Here is a 15,925-nt window from a genome sequence, read left to right as displayed (position 1 = left end):
GTGTTTTATAATCTAGATATTGGACAGTACAAGTTTTAAGATGGAGTATCTTAAGTCATTTATTTTATATAAAAATTAGATATAATTCACATTTATTTATTTTTTATAAAAATCATATACATTTATTTTAAAAAATTGCAAGCTTATTACCAATGCATGGCGGTGGGGACAGTGATTGAGCATAAGACAAATGAACTTTTCCCTTTTTAAAGTTGAAAAGAACAGTAAGGTGTTTGAGAGGGTAGTGCATATGGAACAAATGGATTTGATGTGCCTAATTTTTAATCAAATAACACCAAACACGCGCGTCAAGTATTCATTGCATTCCGTGCTATTGTGGAAAGAAACAAATAATATCTAATAATTCAAGTGCGACAAATAAGTTATGATATGGCGCATCACATGTCGTCGATTCCAAGATTACAACTTACAGCACTCTTATTGGATCGATCATTCTATCGCATTCATTCATCTCCTCAACGGTCTACAATGTACTAGCCCAGGAACTTGGAAAAAAAAAATCCTAATAATTAATATAAAACTCTAATGTTAATTTGGATTTTGAAGAAAGTAATACATACAATGAAAATAAAAAATTAAGAAAATAAAACTAAAGGTTTTATTGTCTGATGATAAAGAAAAATATTTTAAAAATGATACAATTTGATTGATTTAATAATAAACAAATAAAAATATGTGAAAATAATATACTTAGTCCCACATATAATTTATTCTTTCCTCCCCATTACCAAACACACAAGATCAATTATTTTTCTCTCTACCTTTCAAGTCCACTCTACCAATCACATCCTAAAGGATATAGTCTCACACAAATGATAACTATGTTAGTTCCTCCAAAACACTCCCATTTATTTTTTATTTTTTTATCAGCATCCAAAACACTCCCATAGAACCTACACAAGGCTAGGCAATGTTGGAGGGTGGTGTTGTTACTTTTTTTTAAGCTACTTCTTACATTTTACCTTAGTTACCGACCTTTTTGCATTTTACATGCCATCAATTATTAGTTACCGGAGTATATAAAAATAACACTTTAATATACTTTAATATATAAGATCCATTGTGGTTATTTGAATTATTGTCCTTTAGTTCTAGATTCTGTTATGGGGAATCTGGTGTAGAGAGTGATGTTAGCTTGTGCTCTTGCTGGTTTGGCTTTAAAATCTGCTATAGCTTTGCCAAAGGCCAAACACCGAAACCATGAAGACCCCAGCAACATGTTTCTGGAATTTAGTGACGTGACTGTGACAAAATTTTCTTGGGCACTTGTGGACTTTTCAGTGGTGATGATAAATAGACGCTTGTAATTTAGAGGGGAAAATATTTTCATAGAAACTGGGATGTTAGAGATTCTAGAGAGGGGCATATTGATGTCTGTGCAGATATTAAATCACCCTCCGTTTCTTACTGGTGATGCCTTTAGAAAGAGGACTCAGACTCTGTGCAGAGCGAAATCAAATTCAAGCACAGGTTTACAGTTATCTTCTGAAGAGAATGGAAAATACGCAGAACCGGCTACTTCCCTTATGAGATGTGAAAGCTCTGGTTCTCTGCTAAGCCAACCAAACACTGTTGGTGTTATAGGAGGAGTGTCTGTTCTATCAACTCTGATTTTCTTGGAGAAGCTTGCTTGTTGGGGTTCAAGAAATGGTAGAGAATGCCCACCTTTCGTTGTTTCCAGTGATCCTGTGCTAAGCAAAGTGCTTTCTTTACGTGGTCCCCTCCCTTCTGCAAGGAGCAGAATTGATCGCATCAAATTGAATGAGGACCTTGTGATTGACAATTTGAGGAGCAAAAGGAACTTTCTTCAGCAGTCTGGAGCTCAGGGATTGGCCATGCCTTGCCATCTCTCACATGCGTGGCACAGTGAAATTTCTGAGGATAGTTCCCTACCCTTTCTTCATGTTGGTGATTGTGTGGCCATGGAACTCAAGAATGCCAAGTTGAAACCAATCCATGCTGCTTGTACTGTGAGGATTGGACTGCTGACTACCGATTCCGCTTTTGTAGCTAGTTATTACCAAGAGAAGCTTCAAAGTCAGGTATTCATAATGACTCGTGTTAATAACAGAAAGTAACAAACACCATCGGTTACTTGGTGTTTTTTTTTTTTTGGTGTACCAGATTGAATTTTATTTTGTGTAAATGATGGTAAAATTTATCTGCAGGGATTTGAAGTAGTGTTGCTAGACAAAGCAACCGAGGAGCATGTATTGGTTCCTGCAATGGAGGCATTGTACAGAAAGGACATTGAAGGGGCAAGGAATTTATTGAGAATTGCAATCCATGTTCTTTTGGTTAGGGCAGTGAACCTGGTGCTTCTGGCATCTGATGATTTGCTGGGGGTTCTCCCTCACAATGATCCTCTTCTCAGGAAATGTATAGACCCCATGGATGCTTTGGCCAGGTCAATTTTACATTGGGCAGAAACAACAGCAAAGGTGCACAAGAAATTATAGTGCTCCCTTCTACCAAAAGCCTGCCATAATGGTTGGAGCATTTCTGTGAGAAGAAAAAGAAAGTATAGCTTCATGTAGATATAATTTCTCCTTTGCCACAGCATCTTTCTTGGATAGATAGAAGAATAAAACGAGGAACTGCCGTTAGAATAACATTTGATAACTTGATAGGTGTAGCTCATCTGCACTTCCATGAGGAATATATTGCACATTTTGGCGTGTCTTTGTATACAAAAAATTCTCTTGATAGTTCCATAGCAACCATTTAAGTTTTGGTTTGTCGTGAAATCACTCCATGTTTGCCATTTGCTAATCACGAGGATGCCTATTCTATGTTTCTTAGATATAGCAGAATGACACATTCTGAATTTGTCGTTTCCAATCATGAGAAAGATAGAAAGTGTTGGAATGCAATGCTTTAGTCTCCACCTTCCACAACATAAGAAAAGTTGAATTTAGGAGCTCAACGACCTCTCCAAGACGGAACATCCAAAAAAGATTCGACTTTGTCATTGCATAAGGGAATCCTATCGATCATGCAAAGCAATCACATGGCGTACAATAGGCCTAGTAAGTTAGGCACAAGAAGAGTGCATTACTAAAAACAGACCCCCAAAACTATGGTAAAACAAGATTAAGATCAATTGCAAGGTAATCAAAGAAACATCATGAAACCATAACAAGCAAATATGGTCTTGTATAGTATTAATAAAATCGTTGATAATAGACAATATGAGTAGTACGTGAATGAATAATGCACAATCAAAAGTTGAGCTCTTCAATTCCAGGACTGCAGAATCTAAAAAACAATTTGACGAAACCCCTTACACTATTGGGGATAAAAAGATATTTAACACTTGTATTATTCAACAGCACTAATAAAATAAATTTGATTCCAGAGGTTCCTTGAAAGAGTTTCTGACACTCTTACGAATTTGTCAAGGAACTATAATGCGTTATCTTGAATGATGCACTACATTTTTATCTGAGAAGGCCCAAGAAGAAATAAGGTGATGGGCTATTGCAAAAGGTCCAGGGAAAACTATTGGAGCATTTTCACCAGCACTTTCCACGTTGAAATCTGAAGCCAAGCTTCTGTTCTCTTCTAGTCCCTTACATATTTGTTCGACCTTTTCTGCTGCAGTTCTTTGGGTTTCCTTGTATTTAGCAAACGTCAATGCTTTTCTCACATCTTCTCTACTGTACCACTGAGCATCTAGATAAGCAAGTTGCGGAATCAGTTGTTGCCAATTCAATAAACCGAAACAAAAGAAATTGAGATAAACAGAAATTATATTCTTAAGTTCAGAACTCAAGGAAAATACTTGCATTGCATACACCATATGTATGGATATGGTGCAGCTGAAGTTTCAGACAAAAGTCTGAGACATGTATAACCGAGAAATCAGCCACTCCACAAACATACACATGCTGTGCCTAAATCTCTCTAACAAATACAGTTTTACAGACTAACTCACCATTTTAAGTTATGCATATAAATAAATGGGAAGGGCTAAGTTATAGTAAAAGAAACGAGGTCAATGCACCTTCTAACTCTTTCTTGTCCACAGTTATTTCAAGGGATTTTGCATATGCAAAGAACCCAACCATCAACTGGCATGGAATGCCACTTGGTCCAACTAGAAACAAAAACAATAAAAATTGTGTAATTAATAGACAATAAGGGGAGGAATATAATTACAAAATTGATAAGAAAAATGGTAAAATCACAGAATTATGTTAACTCATCATTACATGAGATTATGTTCACCTATAGTTAAATTCTGAAAGCTGCCCACGTGTGTGAGAAGAATTAAGAGTTTCAAACATATTTAAGATATCAACAAGTTTTAAGTTACTTTGAACATGTCCAAACCACAACAGAACTACCAGCAATTAATTTCAAGAATTCATTCATGTTCTCCATTAGCCACATGCAACTACGCAAATAAAAGTAAGGTGTAAATAAATGGACAGGGACAATTCCTATTGCTAAGTGCGAATTATTTGAGCTTTTTCATGCTTGACCAAGTTCATTTGCGAGTTTGTGCCTCAAGCTAAGGTTTCTAAAGCTCGATGTCAAAAGCTCACGGGTAGCCCTTCTACATGTGTATGAGTGTGTACATAGAAGTACTATAGTGACCAAGCAATTTTAGTTTGACTTGTGAGGAAAGAGGCATTATGTTCCAGAAATGATCATACTTAATATGCAAATAAAAACTATATAAGATCATTAAAGTTATCTCAAAATGAATTATGAAAAGAAAATAAAAACTTCTATTTCAATTTTTTCTTCATTTTCAATCACAAATATGAATACTTAATTTGAAATTAACCAAATTCTTTTTTTATAAGCAAAGCTTGAGCTTCAAATGCTTATCTTGACTCAATTTGTTTCAACCCTAGTTAATACTATACAAGTAAAAGCATATTCAAATAATACAAATTGCCAATAAGATTTTAAATCACAAAGTTGTAAACTGAAAACCCTAAATGTTTCTCATGCAAACAAAAGAGAAATGATAAAATTATTAAAGAACATAGTTAAATTAAAATTAGGTGATGTTGCATAAGTTATAACCAGGCCACGGCTGAGAACTGTGATATACAACTTCTCCCACTTCAACACGAGTCTCTTCCCATGTTTCTCTTCTCACAGCTTCCTCCAAGCTTTCTCCTGGCTAAATGCCACAAGGGGATAGAAACTAATTAAATTTTTGTATAGAAGGAAAAAGGGATCAAATATAAAACAACTACGAAATGATGCCCGGACAAAAATGAATTCTCAAGCTCATGAAACCTGGCCTTATAGACATCATTTTTCCTTTTAAGGAGAAGGTTGAACTTTTCACAGATAAAAAAGTACACAGTTTTTGGCTGTCAGCACCTATAATACTGACCAATTTACAGAACCAAAGGAAGTTCAAGATTTCCAGACCACACATAAAAGGGAGGCTTTAAGGAACACAAACAGAAAAATGTCAATTTAGTAAGCTATGTTTCCTCATGCTATAACAACAAAAAACCTTTTTGAGTCCCTACAAAATGAAAGGTCTTAAAACTGTCGAAATCTACCTCTGTGAAACCTGATAAACAAGTATACAATCGATGTAGACGCATTGGTCGTTTAGCCAAAAGAGCACGGTCATTCTCTCTATCAATTACAAGCATAATGACCACCTACATAAGATCATGTAAGCAACAAATAATTGAGCAAACACTTGATCATCCTTTTATCAAATCAACACTTAAAAACAGAAGACAACTAACCGGATCAACACGTGGGTATATCTTTTTTTTGCATGAACCATTTGAACATTGCTTCCGTCTCCCAGCTTCCATAGGGACTGTTTTCTCACCACAATGTCCACAAAATCGTGAAATATTATGCCATTCTAGCAGTGCCTTAGCCTGGCCAGGCCAAACCCGGTTATTAAGAAGTTGCACTGACATTGCTCCGACAGTATCATACACTAATTCACTATAAAAGTAATAATTTGATAATAGGCCAACTAAAATAAGATAAGTAGATAACTACGAATTTGACTCCTCAAGTCAATTACGCATTTTAAATGTATAAAATGTTTGATTAAAATCCACAGTGGCAGTCACCAATTAAAGTGATAACTTTGATAACTCAAATATTACTTAATAGCAATATTTATAGTTTTTATTTCTCACAGTAACAAGAGTTTTTATTTTATATGCTTCATATATATATATATATATATTCGAATTTGTAACTATTTTAGTGAAAATGAATTGAGAAATCCATATACATATGTGTATTATGTAACAAAAAAACTTAGTGGATTGATCATGTTGCAAAATGAACTTACATGACCAGCAATAGCCAAGTTTCCCATTGCTTGCAAATCCGACCAGTCGGTAGCCACCATGAGAGTTCGAAGCTCCACAAAACGCAAACCCGTTTTGCTACCCAATTCAATTGCCTCAGCAGAAACATCGATTGCCCAGTAAACGGCGTCGTCCTCTGCACTCGAATTCAGATACACCAACGAGTCCACACTCAACTGGGCACCGGAATTGTCGTAAATAACCCTGAGATCGTCCAAGCCGAGCCAACCCAGATGCCAAATCGGCGGCGAGTCGCCGGAGCTGGTCTCGGAAGAAGCCAAGGGCCTCCCATTTCGGAAAGGTAGTACCTTGAAGCTCAGGGAGGGATACGAATGAGTATTTGGTTGACCAATTCGCACGTTGAGGGCTTCAAGAGCTGAAGAGGGTGGAAGGGGGTGGCCTGAAAGTGAGAATTTGGAGAGAAGAGGGTTGCCGGCGAAGGCATGGGAATGAACGTTTATGGACATGGTGGCGGGAGAAGCCTTGCTTTTGCGAGAAAGCTCTTGTTAGAGATAACAGGGTTTGGTGGGAGAGTCTGTTATGGAAGAAGAATTTTGCAAAGCATTTGAGAAACTTAACAAGTTCAAGTTTTGCTTCCATTTTTCTAGGTAAAAGGTCAAAAGGGAGACTAGTAATTGTAAGTGGTGATGATTGGTTGCGCAAGAGTATCAATGATGACGACACGTGTGACTTTTTCCAGTTTCAGTCCCACTCATGACTTGGCTAAACTACAAACCATAAAAAAAACATCAAAATACTAAATATTTTCCTATTCTTTTATATATGTATAAGTTAGGAATATCTATCTATCTATATATATTTTATTTTTTTTCTTTACTGGATGAATCTATGTATATAGTATAATATAATTTGTTATTTAATAAGAATGAATTGACAATAATACACGTAGTTAGAGTAAAAGTTTAGCACTTTATATTTTTTTATTAAATCTCAAAAACAATTAAATATAAATATATTATACTTCATCCATAAGACACTAACTTAATTCAAATATAGATGATATAAGATGTAAGTGTCTTGTTTGATAAACATAGAATATCTATGTAGTTGTATCTTTATGTTTGATAAACATAAAATATGTACATAATCTAAGTTAATCTAGTATCTTTCGAACTTTGTACCTCTCAAATATCTATATACTTATTCTATGTTGTAGGTGTTTCCCAGTTTCATCTACTAATGAAATTTGTTGTAAGCACAAGTCACATCAAATGATCTTTTGATTCTAAAACTATATTTCTTTAATAATTCTTTGGCGCTAACATTGACAATCCTGGAAAGACTATTTGTTTCGTATGATTATGTACTTTAAAAAAAGTCAAGACAAGACACACTATCCGAAGAGATAAGTACATCTAGTTTTTGGGAGATTACATAAAAGAAGAAAATGACATTTAATGCATAATTCACATCCAAGTTCCTCACATGAAAAAAGGATATTCAGAAAAGCTAAAGTTGCTCAACAACCTTAAATAGATTTACAACGGTTACTTTCTTCAAAACCTATATAAATCAATTCAAAAACAAGAAGAAGAAGAAGAAATGGTTAGACCATGTTGTATTTGTTTTAAAACTCTCCTAAAGTTTTTATGTTCCTCAAAAGTTTCAATGACAATGTTCTGTGTTCAATTAACAAACTATAGGAGAGTGTACAATTTTTGTGAGCAAGTATGTGATTTGTTGATCACCACTCAAATAATATTTTTATCTTAGTAAAAAATGATTGTTTGATAAATAATACTCGGTCATTAGTCAATAATGACTATTGTTCAAAGAATACTCGGTTAAATCAATAATGACTTATGAAAGAATATTTGATTAAGTAAATAGTGACTTGTGAAACAATACTTAATTAAGTCAATAGTGACTTGTGGAAAGAATACTTGGTTGAGTTAGGAGTGACTCGTTGAAAGAATATTTAGTTGAGTGTTTTGGAAAAGAATACCCAAAGGTTTAGTCATGAGTAACTATGAACCCAAACAATACTCAAGGAATTAGTAAGAACCGACTTCAAGCCCAAGCAATACAAAGAGTTAATCATTAGTGAATAAGAGCTCAAACAATACTTGTATTGGACTTTGAAACATTAGCTTAATTAGTGAAACTAAATTTATTGATCGAGAACTGAATGTAGTTTGCATGGTCAAATGAACCACTATAAAGATATCTTGGATATCTTGTATATTTATTCTTTCCTTTTATCATTTTTCAATACATTTTGTTCCATACAAAATATAATATGTTAAATAATTAAGAGGAAATGATATAATTATGTTAATTCCGATTATTTTACTTTGATAATATTATTCTTATGTAAAATATAAAATAATTGAGAGGAAATTATATAAATATGTTTAGTTGAATTACTCCACTTACACAAGATAAGATTATATTTGCCTTTTCTATTTTGTAAGTGATTTTTTTAGAGATTTTGTTATTGTTTGGGAGAATATTAAAAACTTATTTTATAAATTAAAAGGAATAAATGTAAGTTAATTGAAGAATGAATATATTATTATTTAAAAGTTATAAATATTTTACATAATATAAAAGAAATATATTCTTCATTTAGCTAACACATTTCCTCTTTATAAAATATACAAATTTTGTAATTTTTTTTACAGATTTATAATGTTCATTCTCGTCACCTTTACATCCTACTAAAGTATACCAATTAAAAAGTTAAAAAAAAAATAATTTGATCCATTAAGTATTTTAGTTTTAAGTTAATTTCTTCTTAAGTATCTAATTTTCTGCTTTGTTATTGCACGAATGTAGAATGATGGTTAAGGAACCAACCACCTTTAAAAGAAGAGTATTTTTTTTCTAACTATTAATTTTTTCTTTGCACTCTACCAATTAGGTGCAATAACCAAAGCGTTCCACCTAACTCCTCATTATTCTGAAAAATTTATTTTAAAAAACACATTCTGAAACGTATATAATACGTTTTAGAAAGTTTATTTTGGAAAATATTTTCTAAAAATATATTTCATGATTTCAAAAAGTATGTCATGAAAATATTCTAAAAAAATTATGTAATTTTTAAAAAGGATAAAACAATCTTTTCCAAAATTGATGGATTACAGGAAAAAAATTGTTAGGTGAAGGAAGAAACATCCTTAAAGGAGTTAATTTTTAGCATATGGGTCAATGGACTATTTTGGGTTACTTTAAAAAATAAAACATTTTTTTTAAAAGTATATATTTTTAAAATTTAAGTCATATTATTGAATTTAAATTTATATTTTAAGCATAAAAATATGTTTGGACTGAATCATACCTTTATGAGTAAGTATTTACTAGTTTTTCTTGTCTTAGAACAATTTCTTAAAGAACACAAAAATCAAGGTAATATAAACTAGTTTTAAAATGAAAACTGAAAGATTTAAATTTGGAAATAAAAAATTTATTAAGAGTAGGCTTTTAATTTTACATTCACATAAAAGTTGTGAGTAATTTGTATAAAATATGAAATCTATACCTATAAATGAAAAAGGAGATTTTCTATTATAATATTTTTTTTTTAGCGTACATAATTTTTTTTATTCTATTCTTATTTAATATATTTTATTAATACAATGAAATATTTTGTTATTTCATATGAATTACTTAAAAAATATTTTTAAATATTTTTAAAATTAATATTAATGTATCGTTTTTATATGACTCTCACTCTTTCCTTAATTTCTTATTTTAAGACAATAACAGAAAGTTGACCACACTATCACACATTTTTACACAAAATCTCATATAAATCATTTACCATCACTCTCTGCACTCTAATTTTTGCTTTCCAATTTTGATTCATATAAAATTATTTATGTATATGTGTTAAATTTCTATCATAAAAATCGAGTAAAAGAGAAAATCGTAGATACATAGTCACGCGCATTTATTTCAGTTACTATATAATATCTATTAAATTTTGTGTTGACTCACTTCTCATTCTCTACAGTGATAATCTTGATATATAAACCAATGATGTTGACATGTTTAAACCTTTAATTATGTAAACTTTTTTGTTGAATAGTTTAAATAACTAAACTTGGTAAATACATATACATGAATATATATATATATATAGTTTATTTGTGAACAGTCAGTTTGAAGTATTACCGTTAATGTATTAAATTTATATAATTATTTACTTTCTCCATTATTAAGCATGATGATCACATATCATCAAAAAAACACATGTTGAACTTAAACAAGATTTATAAAATTATTGAAAAATAAATATACAAGGTTCTTATTAATAAAATGAGTTTCTTAAAATATATAATAATATAATAAAAGTATATTTTTTAAAAAAAAATCCTGGATTAGACTAAACCTTTCTAAAATGTCTATAAGAAGTAGCTAAGTCAAACTTAAGCCTACCACTTAACCCATACATTTGTTTGATTATTCGGAGGCATGGGTATTCAAGGGTTATTTAAATATTCTAGCTATAATTATTTAGTAACTATATTATTATATATAATATAAAAATATCATAATTAAATTATAACTAATCTTTCTTAACAAATTTTGGTTTCTTAATCAGTTTTAATTTTAAAAAAGTTAGTTACATCACCAGTTATAATCAGAAATAACAAATCAGAAAATTACTATCAAAACCTGAATTTCAAACAGTTTTATTTCTATGCAGTTCTATATCTTACCCACCAAGCAGGAAGTAGTGTTAGGGAGATTCATGCAATCTTATAAAAATACTCAACCCTTCTTTTACAAATAATCTTACAAAAAATTCATACAATAAGTGTTTTTTCAACATTTCTTTCTATGCATTATTTAGATCATTTGCAATAAGATTTATCCAACTTTGAAACCTAAGAGGCAAGGTATGGTGTGATGGAAGAACTGTAGAAGAAGAAAACGTAACAAAAGACCAGATAATCATATTCCATGTATGAGTAAAAATAGAATACTATAGTTTAACTATTTAAGACCTGGGTTAGGTCCAGAAATTTTGACAATTGATGAACCCGAATCAGGATTTCACACAGTTCAGAATTTGGTTTTTTCTCACCAATGTGGCTTAATTCCTCAGTCCATCAAAATCTCGATATACAATGACAATTGCACATCTCTAATTAGAAAAAGAAAACTATAACAATTAATAGAAAAAATAAATAAGAACAAATAAATCTATGAACTGATCACCATCAATCAGTGATCACACTTCAAAATTCTGTCTGCAGTGAAGAATTCAATCTCCTAATCCAATTCAGATTCCCACTCTGCCTGGTAAGTTGTGAACAAGTGGTAAATCGTCAAGCCAATCACCATAAATTCGGTTGATTTTCTTGGGTCCCTTCCACTTCAGTAAATACTTCTTACCCTGCTCCTCTTCATTTGCAGGAGGTACACTATGGCTAGGAGGTGCATCATTAGAAGAAACTGGTGTTGCTCTTGGTAAGGTTGGAATGGTAGCTTTAGTTGAAATTGGAATGACACCGGCAGTTTCTGCCTCATTGCGTCCACCAGGAAATTGTAGCTCTGGTTTGCAACACAAAAAATAATAAGGAAATCATGGTACTTCTAGAGTGTATGTACATTTTGCTCACAATAAGAATATAAAGTTATTATCACAAGCTGATGAAAGTACATCCAAATTCTTTGTGAGCCAGGCATCAGATATCTAAGCCATTAACAGAAATCAAGGGATGCTTGCAAATTGATCATTCAGAATTATGCAGAAGCAATAACCTATTCATGTGATATATTTGAAAGACAGAAATAATCAAGTGGACCATGACACCATGTTTAGTTTTCCAGCATGAGAACCGCTGGCAAACACTCGGAAGTTTTTTTTTCATAAAGTATGACAAACCAAACTACTATAAACTTCAGTCAAGCAACAAGAGTATACTTTGCAAAATGAAAATAGTTTAAATAACATACTAGAGTAATAGTATTTTAATGCATTACAAAATAGAAATGGTCAACTACTTAATCGTTGAGAAAATCTAGGATATTTCTATCCCAGAAAAAATTCCTAAGGACAGTTTATAATAAATGTATATTTCCATGCATATGTGACATATGCCTTGGACAAAGACATCAAGTAATCACTAGATGAGTGTTTAATTACTTTTGAACACAAGCAACATCAGTTGCACCAAGAAATACTCAATGTTCATACACAGCAACAACAATTATGCTCATACACAACAACAAGAATGACACTTATTCAAGTACATGCTTTGTATCTTGTTTGTTTAGGAAGCAATCTTTGGGAGATTAGATCACTAACAAGTACCGGAACATTATAGAAAATGACCTTCTAGTTCTACTCATAACCTACAAAGATAAACTGCACAAATTGATTTTAACTTGCACATGAAATTCAACTTACTTTCTTCTGTTACAAGTGATTAAGCAAAATTTTAACTAAATAAGGTCTAAATCAACTACAGATTTCAAATTATCTAACAGAACAAATCAAAACAATGTAGAACCAGAACCAACAATCAATCAAAAATGGGAATTTGAAGTACCTGCTTGCCCATGAGCAAAGTGACAGTCATCCCCAAAGGGGCAGTGGCCTGTTGTCTCAAATTTGATGCACAGTTTAGTCTTCCAATAAGTGGACTTAACATTCGGTCGGGAAACATTCAAGCCAGTGTTTACAGCCCTATTACTCTCTAAATAATTAGAAGGATCACCATATGCCTTGGGAGATCCATTAGTTCCGATGCTTATAGCTGTGCTCTCTCTGTACCTCCCCGAATCATCCCTGAACTTGGCAGGGTCTTCATGAAGAAAACTACACTTATCACCATAGGGGCATTCCTCCCCATTGTAATACTTCTTGCACAGCTTCATCTTCTGTATAATTTTCTGGTCATCATCCCAATTCCCTGACGGCAGCCGCTCCTCATTGCGCAATCCAACAAGATCTTGCCAGTTCGGAGGTGGCTGCCTCATGTCCTCAACTCCATGTGCAAAATTGCAATTCTCACCGTTCCTACAAGCCCCAATTCTGAACTTTGCACACATGCGAGTCTTGAAGAAAATGTGGCTGGTTCCCTTGTTAAAACCAGGGTTCTGAGTCACCCTTGGAGGGCATGCCATTGCATACGAGTGGTTGTTATCACCAATCCTTGCCCTCTTGAAAGAAGGGGGTTGATCCTGTGGTGAATGTGGCCCCAACAATTCGTTGTTCATTGGGAATTGAAGCCTCACTTCAATGGCATCTGAGTCTGTGGAAAATGACGGTGGTGACATCATAAAGGATGGAATGTGGTCAGAGAAACTCATGACGAAATTCTGATCAAGTTCTATAAAATTTTGATTCTATTTTGATTTGATTCTTGGCTGATGAACTTAAAGAATCAATAGTCAAATTGAAAACACTGGTATTCAATCGAATGCAATGAATAAAAATCGAATGATCAACACTGAACAGGCAGTGAGGGAAAGAAGAAAGTCTAGACTGTGGCCAGTTTCTGAGAGGGAGAAAGATCAAATCAAAAAATTGGGAAGACCCAGATAAGAATGTTGGAGAGAAACTAGTTGGGTGATCAAAGTTTGATTTTTTAGGGGATTGATCACCAGTATTTAAGAAAAGGGCGAAGAAGAGAAAGAAAGGGAATGTGGGGAGGCAAATGCGAGGTTTAAGCCTTTTGGTGGCATAAGAAAGTCAAAACCCTAGCCGCCTATCTAACCCTGATTGACTGATTAACATGTAAAAAAACAAACCCAACAGGAAATTATATAAATAGAACACAAAAAATATATCTTAACTAAAATGATAAGGAAATATTTGTTCCATTTTCACCCTGATTTTGATGACAAAAAAAAAACTGATTTTATTCAATTAGATTTTGGATAAGTTTGTTTAAACTTAAAAAATACAAAGTAAATAATTCTTATAAAAACATCAAAAAATTGTATTTTTATTAAACATTGAGATGAGTTTTCAACTATTTCTGTTTTTTTTTTAATTTAAAAAATCTAAAAAATACAATAAATGTTTTTTTAAAAAAAGTCATCTAAAAAAATCAAACAAGTTCACCCTTTATCTAATTTTGGTAACAGGATTTAGAGGAATGCTCGTTTTACAAAATTATATTATATTTTCAAAAAAATAAGAATATTTTTCTAAAACATTATTTTTAAAAGAAGTAATTGGTTTTGATTTGTTATTTTTTAAAATAAAATAATTTCAATAAAATTGAAAATTTCATATGTATCAACCAGTAATTGTTTATATTCCAATAAAAATATCATATATCATTCAATCTTCATGGAGAAGAAATATAGAAAAACACGGTAACAATAAAAATGACAACTTTCTTCATAAATCAGTTATACTTAAAAATAAATTTTTAATTTTTGACACTGAAACGTAAATACTTATATATTCACATAAGGAGTGTATTCTTAATCCTTGAAATAAATATACTCTATATTTCATCGAGGATTTATAGGTTGTACAAAATAATTATTATTTATAAATAATAAGTTATATATATTTTTTATTTTAATTTATTTATTAAATTATAAGTATTTACATTCCAATGTCAAAAATACATATAAGTAATCTTTTTTATTCGAAAAGATTTTCAATTTCGATGATTTTTTTTTTATATATTTTAGTTAATGATAAAATTATGAAAAATAATGTTCGAGATTTATGGGGAATAAAAGTATAAATACAAAAAATAAAAACTAAAAAATCCAATTAAAAAGATATTTGATAAATACTCAAAAATAGTGATAACATAATTAAATTTATCTAAAATAAAAAATAATGTAATAAATGTTACTGAAAATTATTTTAACGCGCCTACACACTCAAAACAAAATTTTTAGATCCTAAATAATAATATTTATTTATTTTAAAAGAATTTTTAGAAATTAATTATAGTATTTTTTAAATCAAAATCAAATTGATCTATTTTGCGAAAATTAAAATTGTTTAAGTCTCTAACATTAATTTATTTAAGTCATTAATGAATATTTCCTTTTAATCTAAAAGTTAATCATTTGTACATTAATTTTAAACTCTTATCTTTAACATAATATAATTGTATAATATATATATATAATATTATATAATAATTTATAACAATATATAAATTTTATTTTTGGTATATGTATTTTATATTCTATTATAAATTTTCATTATATTTTAAAAATAAAAATAAAATAAAATTTTCAAATAAGTGTCTGTTGTGGAATCATCAACCATTATTAATATAATTTTTCCCTTAAAATATATAGAGTTACAAAATGTCTATTTTCTACTAGTAATATATAATGAAGATTTTCTAATTTGGTATCTATATTTTATATTCATAATTTATCATTGGTTATATTTTAAAATTTATATTCTTTTACATCCTTAATTATAATATGAATTTGAAAAAAAGAAGAAATAAACTATCCAAGTAATAAACATAACTTATGCACTTCAACCATTTATCCATTATTTTTCTAATTATTTTTTTAATTTAACACTATAAGAAAATCATGAAATACAATAAAATAATGAAATAGAAACCAATTTTAAAAAAATAATAATAATTAGTTGTTATAGTGACAAAATTAGA

At 31.0% G+C, this 15,925-nt stretch overlaps 3 protein-coding genes across 3 annotated transcripts; 1 reads left to right on the top strand and 2 right to left on the bottom strand.

Moving 5' to 3' along the window:
• The first annotated feature begins 758 nt into the window (after positions 1 to 758).
• On the top strand, positions 759 to 2,768 carry LOC137807510 (uncharacterized). The gene is made up of 2 exons (XM_068608190.1): positions 759 to 2,063; positions 2,190 to 2,768. Exons 1-2 carry the CDS (start codon positions 1,362 to 1,364, stop codon positions 2,478 to 2,480), a joined length of 993 nt encoding a protein of 330 aa, XP_068464291.1. The 5' UTR covers positions 759 to 1,361; the 3' UTR covers positions 2,481 to 2,768.
• A 383-nt stretch (positions 2,769 to 3,151) lies between these two features.
• LOC137807509 (nudix hydrolase 19, chloroplastic) lies at positions 3,152 to 6,953 on the bottom strand. The gene is given in 7 exon segments (XM_068608189.1): positions 3,152 to 3,696; positions 4,028 to 4,120; positions 5,062 to 5,161; positions 5,556 to 5,660; positions 5,751 to 5,891; positions 6,320 to 6,823; positions 6,825 to 6,953. Coding segments are annotated over 7 exon segments (1,317 nt in total). The 5' UTR covers positions 6,939 to 6,953; the 3' UTR covers positions 3,152 to 3,436.
• Positions 6,954 to 11,273: 4,320 nt separating this feature from the next.
• Positions 11,274 to 14,024, bottom strand: LOC137807508 (zinc finger CCCH domain-containing protein 39). The gene is made up of 2 exons (XM_068608188.1): positions 12,866 to 14,024; positions 11,274 to 11,864 (listed from the first exon to the last, which is right to left on the bottom strand). Exons 1-2 carry the CDS (start codon positions 13,626 to 13,628, stop codon positions 11,593 to 11,595), a joined length of 1,035 nt encoding a protein of 344 aa, XP_068464289.1. The 5' UTR covers positions 13,629 to 14,024; the 3' UTR covers positions 11,274 to 11,592.
• Between the last annotated feature and the right edge of the window lie 1,901 nt (positions 14,025 to 15,925).

The sequence above is a fragment of the Phaseolus vulgaris genome, chromosome 3 (genome assembly GCF_000499845.2).
Source record: "Phaseolus vulgaris cultivar G19833 chromosome 3, P. vulgaris v2.0, whole genome shotgun sequence".
Taxonomy (NCBI): Eukaryota; Viridiplantae; Streptophyta; class Magnoliopsida; order Fabales; family Fabaceae; genus Phaseolus; species Phaseolus vulgaris.
The sequence above is the reverse complement of the archived record's forward strand: the minus strand, read 5'-3'. Positions and strand labels throughout refer to the sequence as shown.

What these genes read in the sequence shown, in the direction of transcription:
- LOC137807510 (XM_068608190.1), top strand. Translation starts at nt 1,362, where the DNA reads ATGTTAGAGATTCTAGAGAGGGGCATATTGATGTCTGTGCAGATATTA. An exon ending in AAGAGAAGCTTCAAAGTCAG is followed by an intron (nt 2,064 to 2,189) that starts GTATTCATAATG and finishes ATTTATCTGCAG; the next exon opens with GGATTTGAAGTAGTGTTGCT.
- LOC137807508 (XM_068608188.1), bottom strand. Translation starts at nt 13,628, where the DNA reads ATGAGTTTCTCTGACCACATTCCATCCTTTATGATGTCACCACCGTCA. An exon ending in CTTTGCTCATGGGCAAGCAG is followed by an intron (nt 11,865 to 12,865) that starts GTACTTCAAATT and finishes GTTGCAAACCAG; the next exon opens with AGCTACAATTTCCTGGTGGA.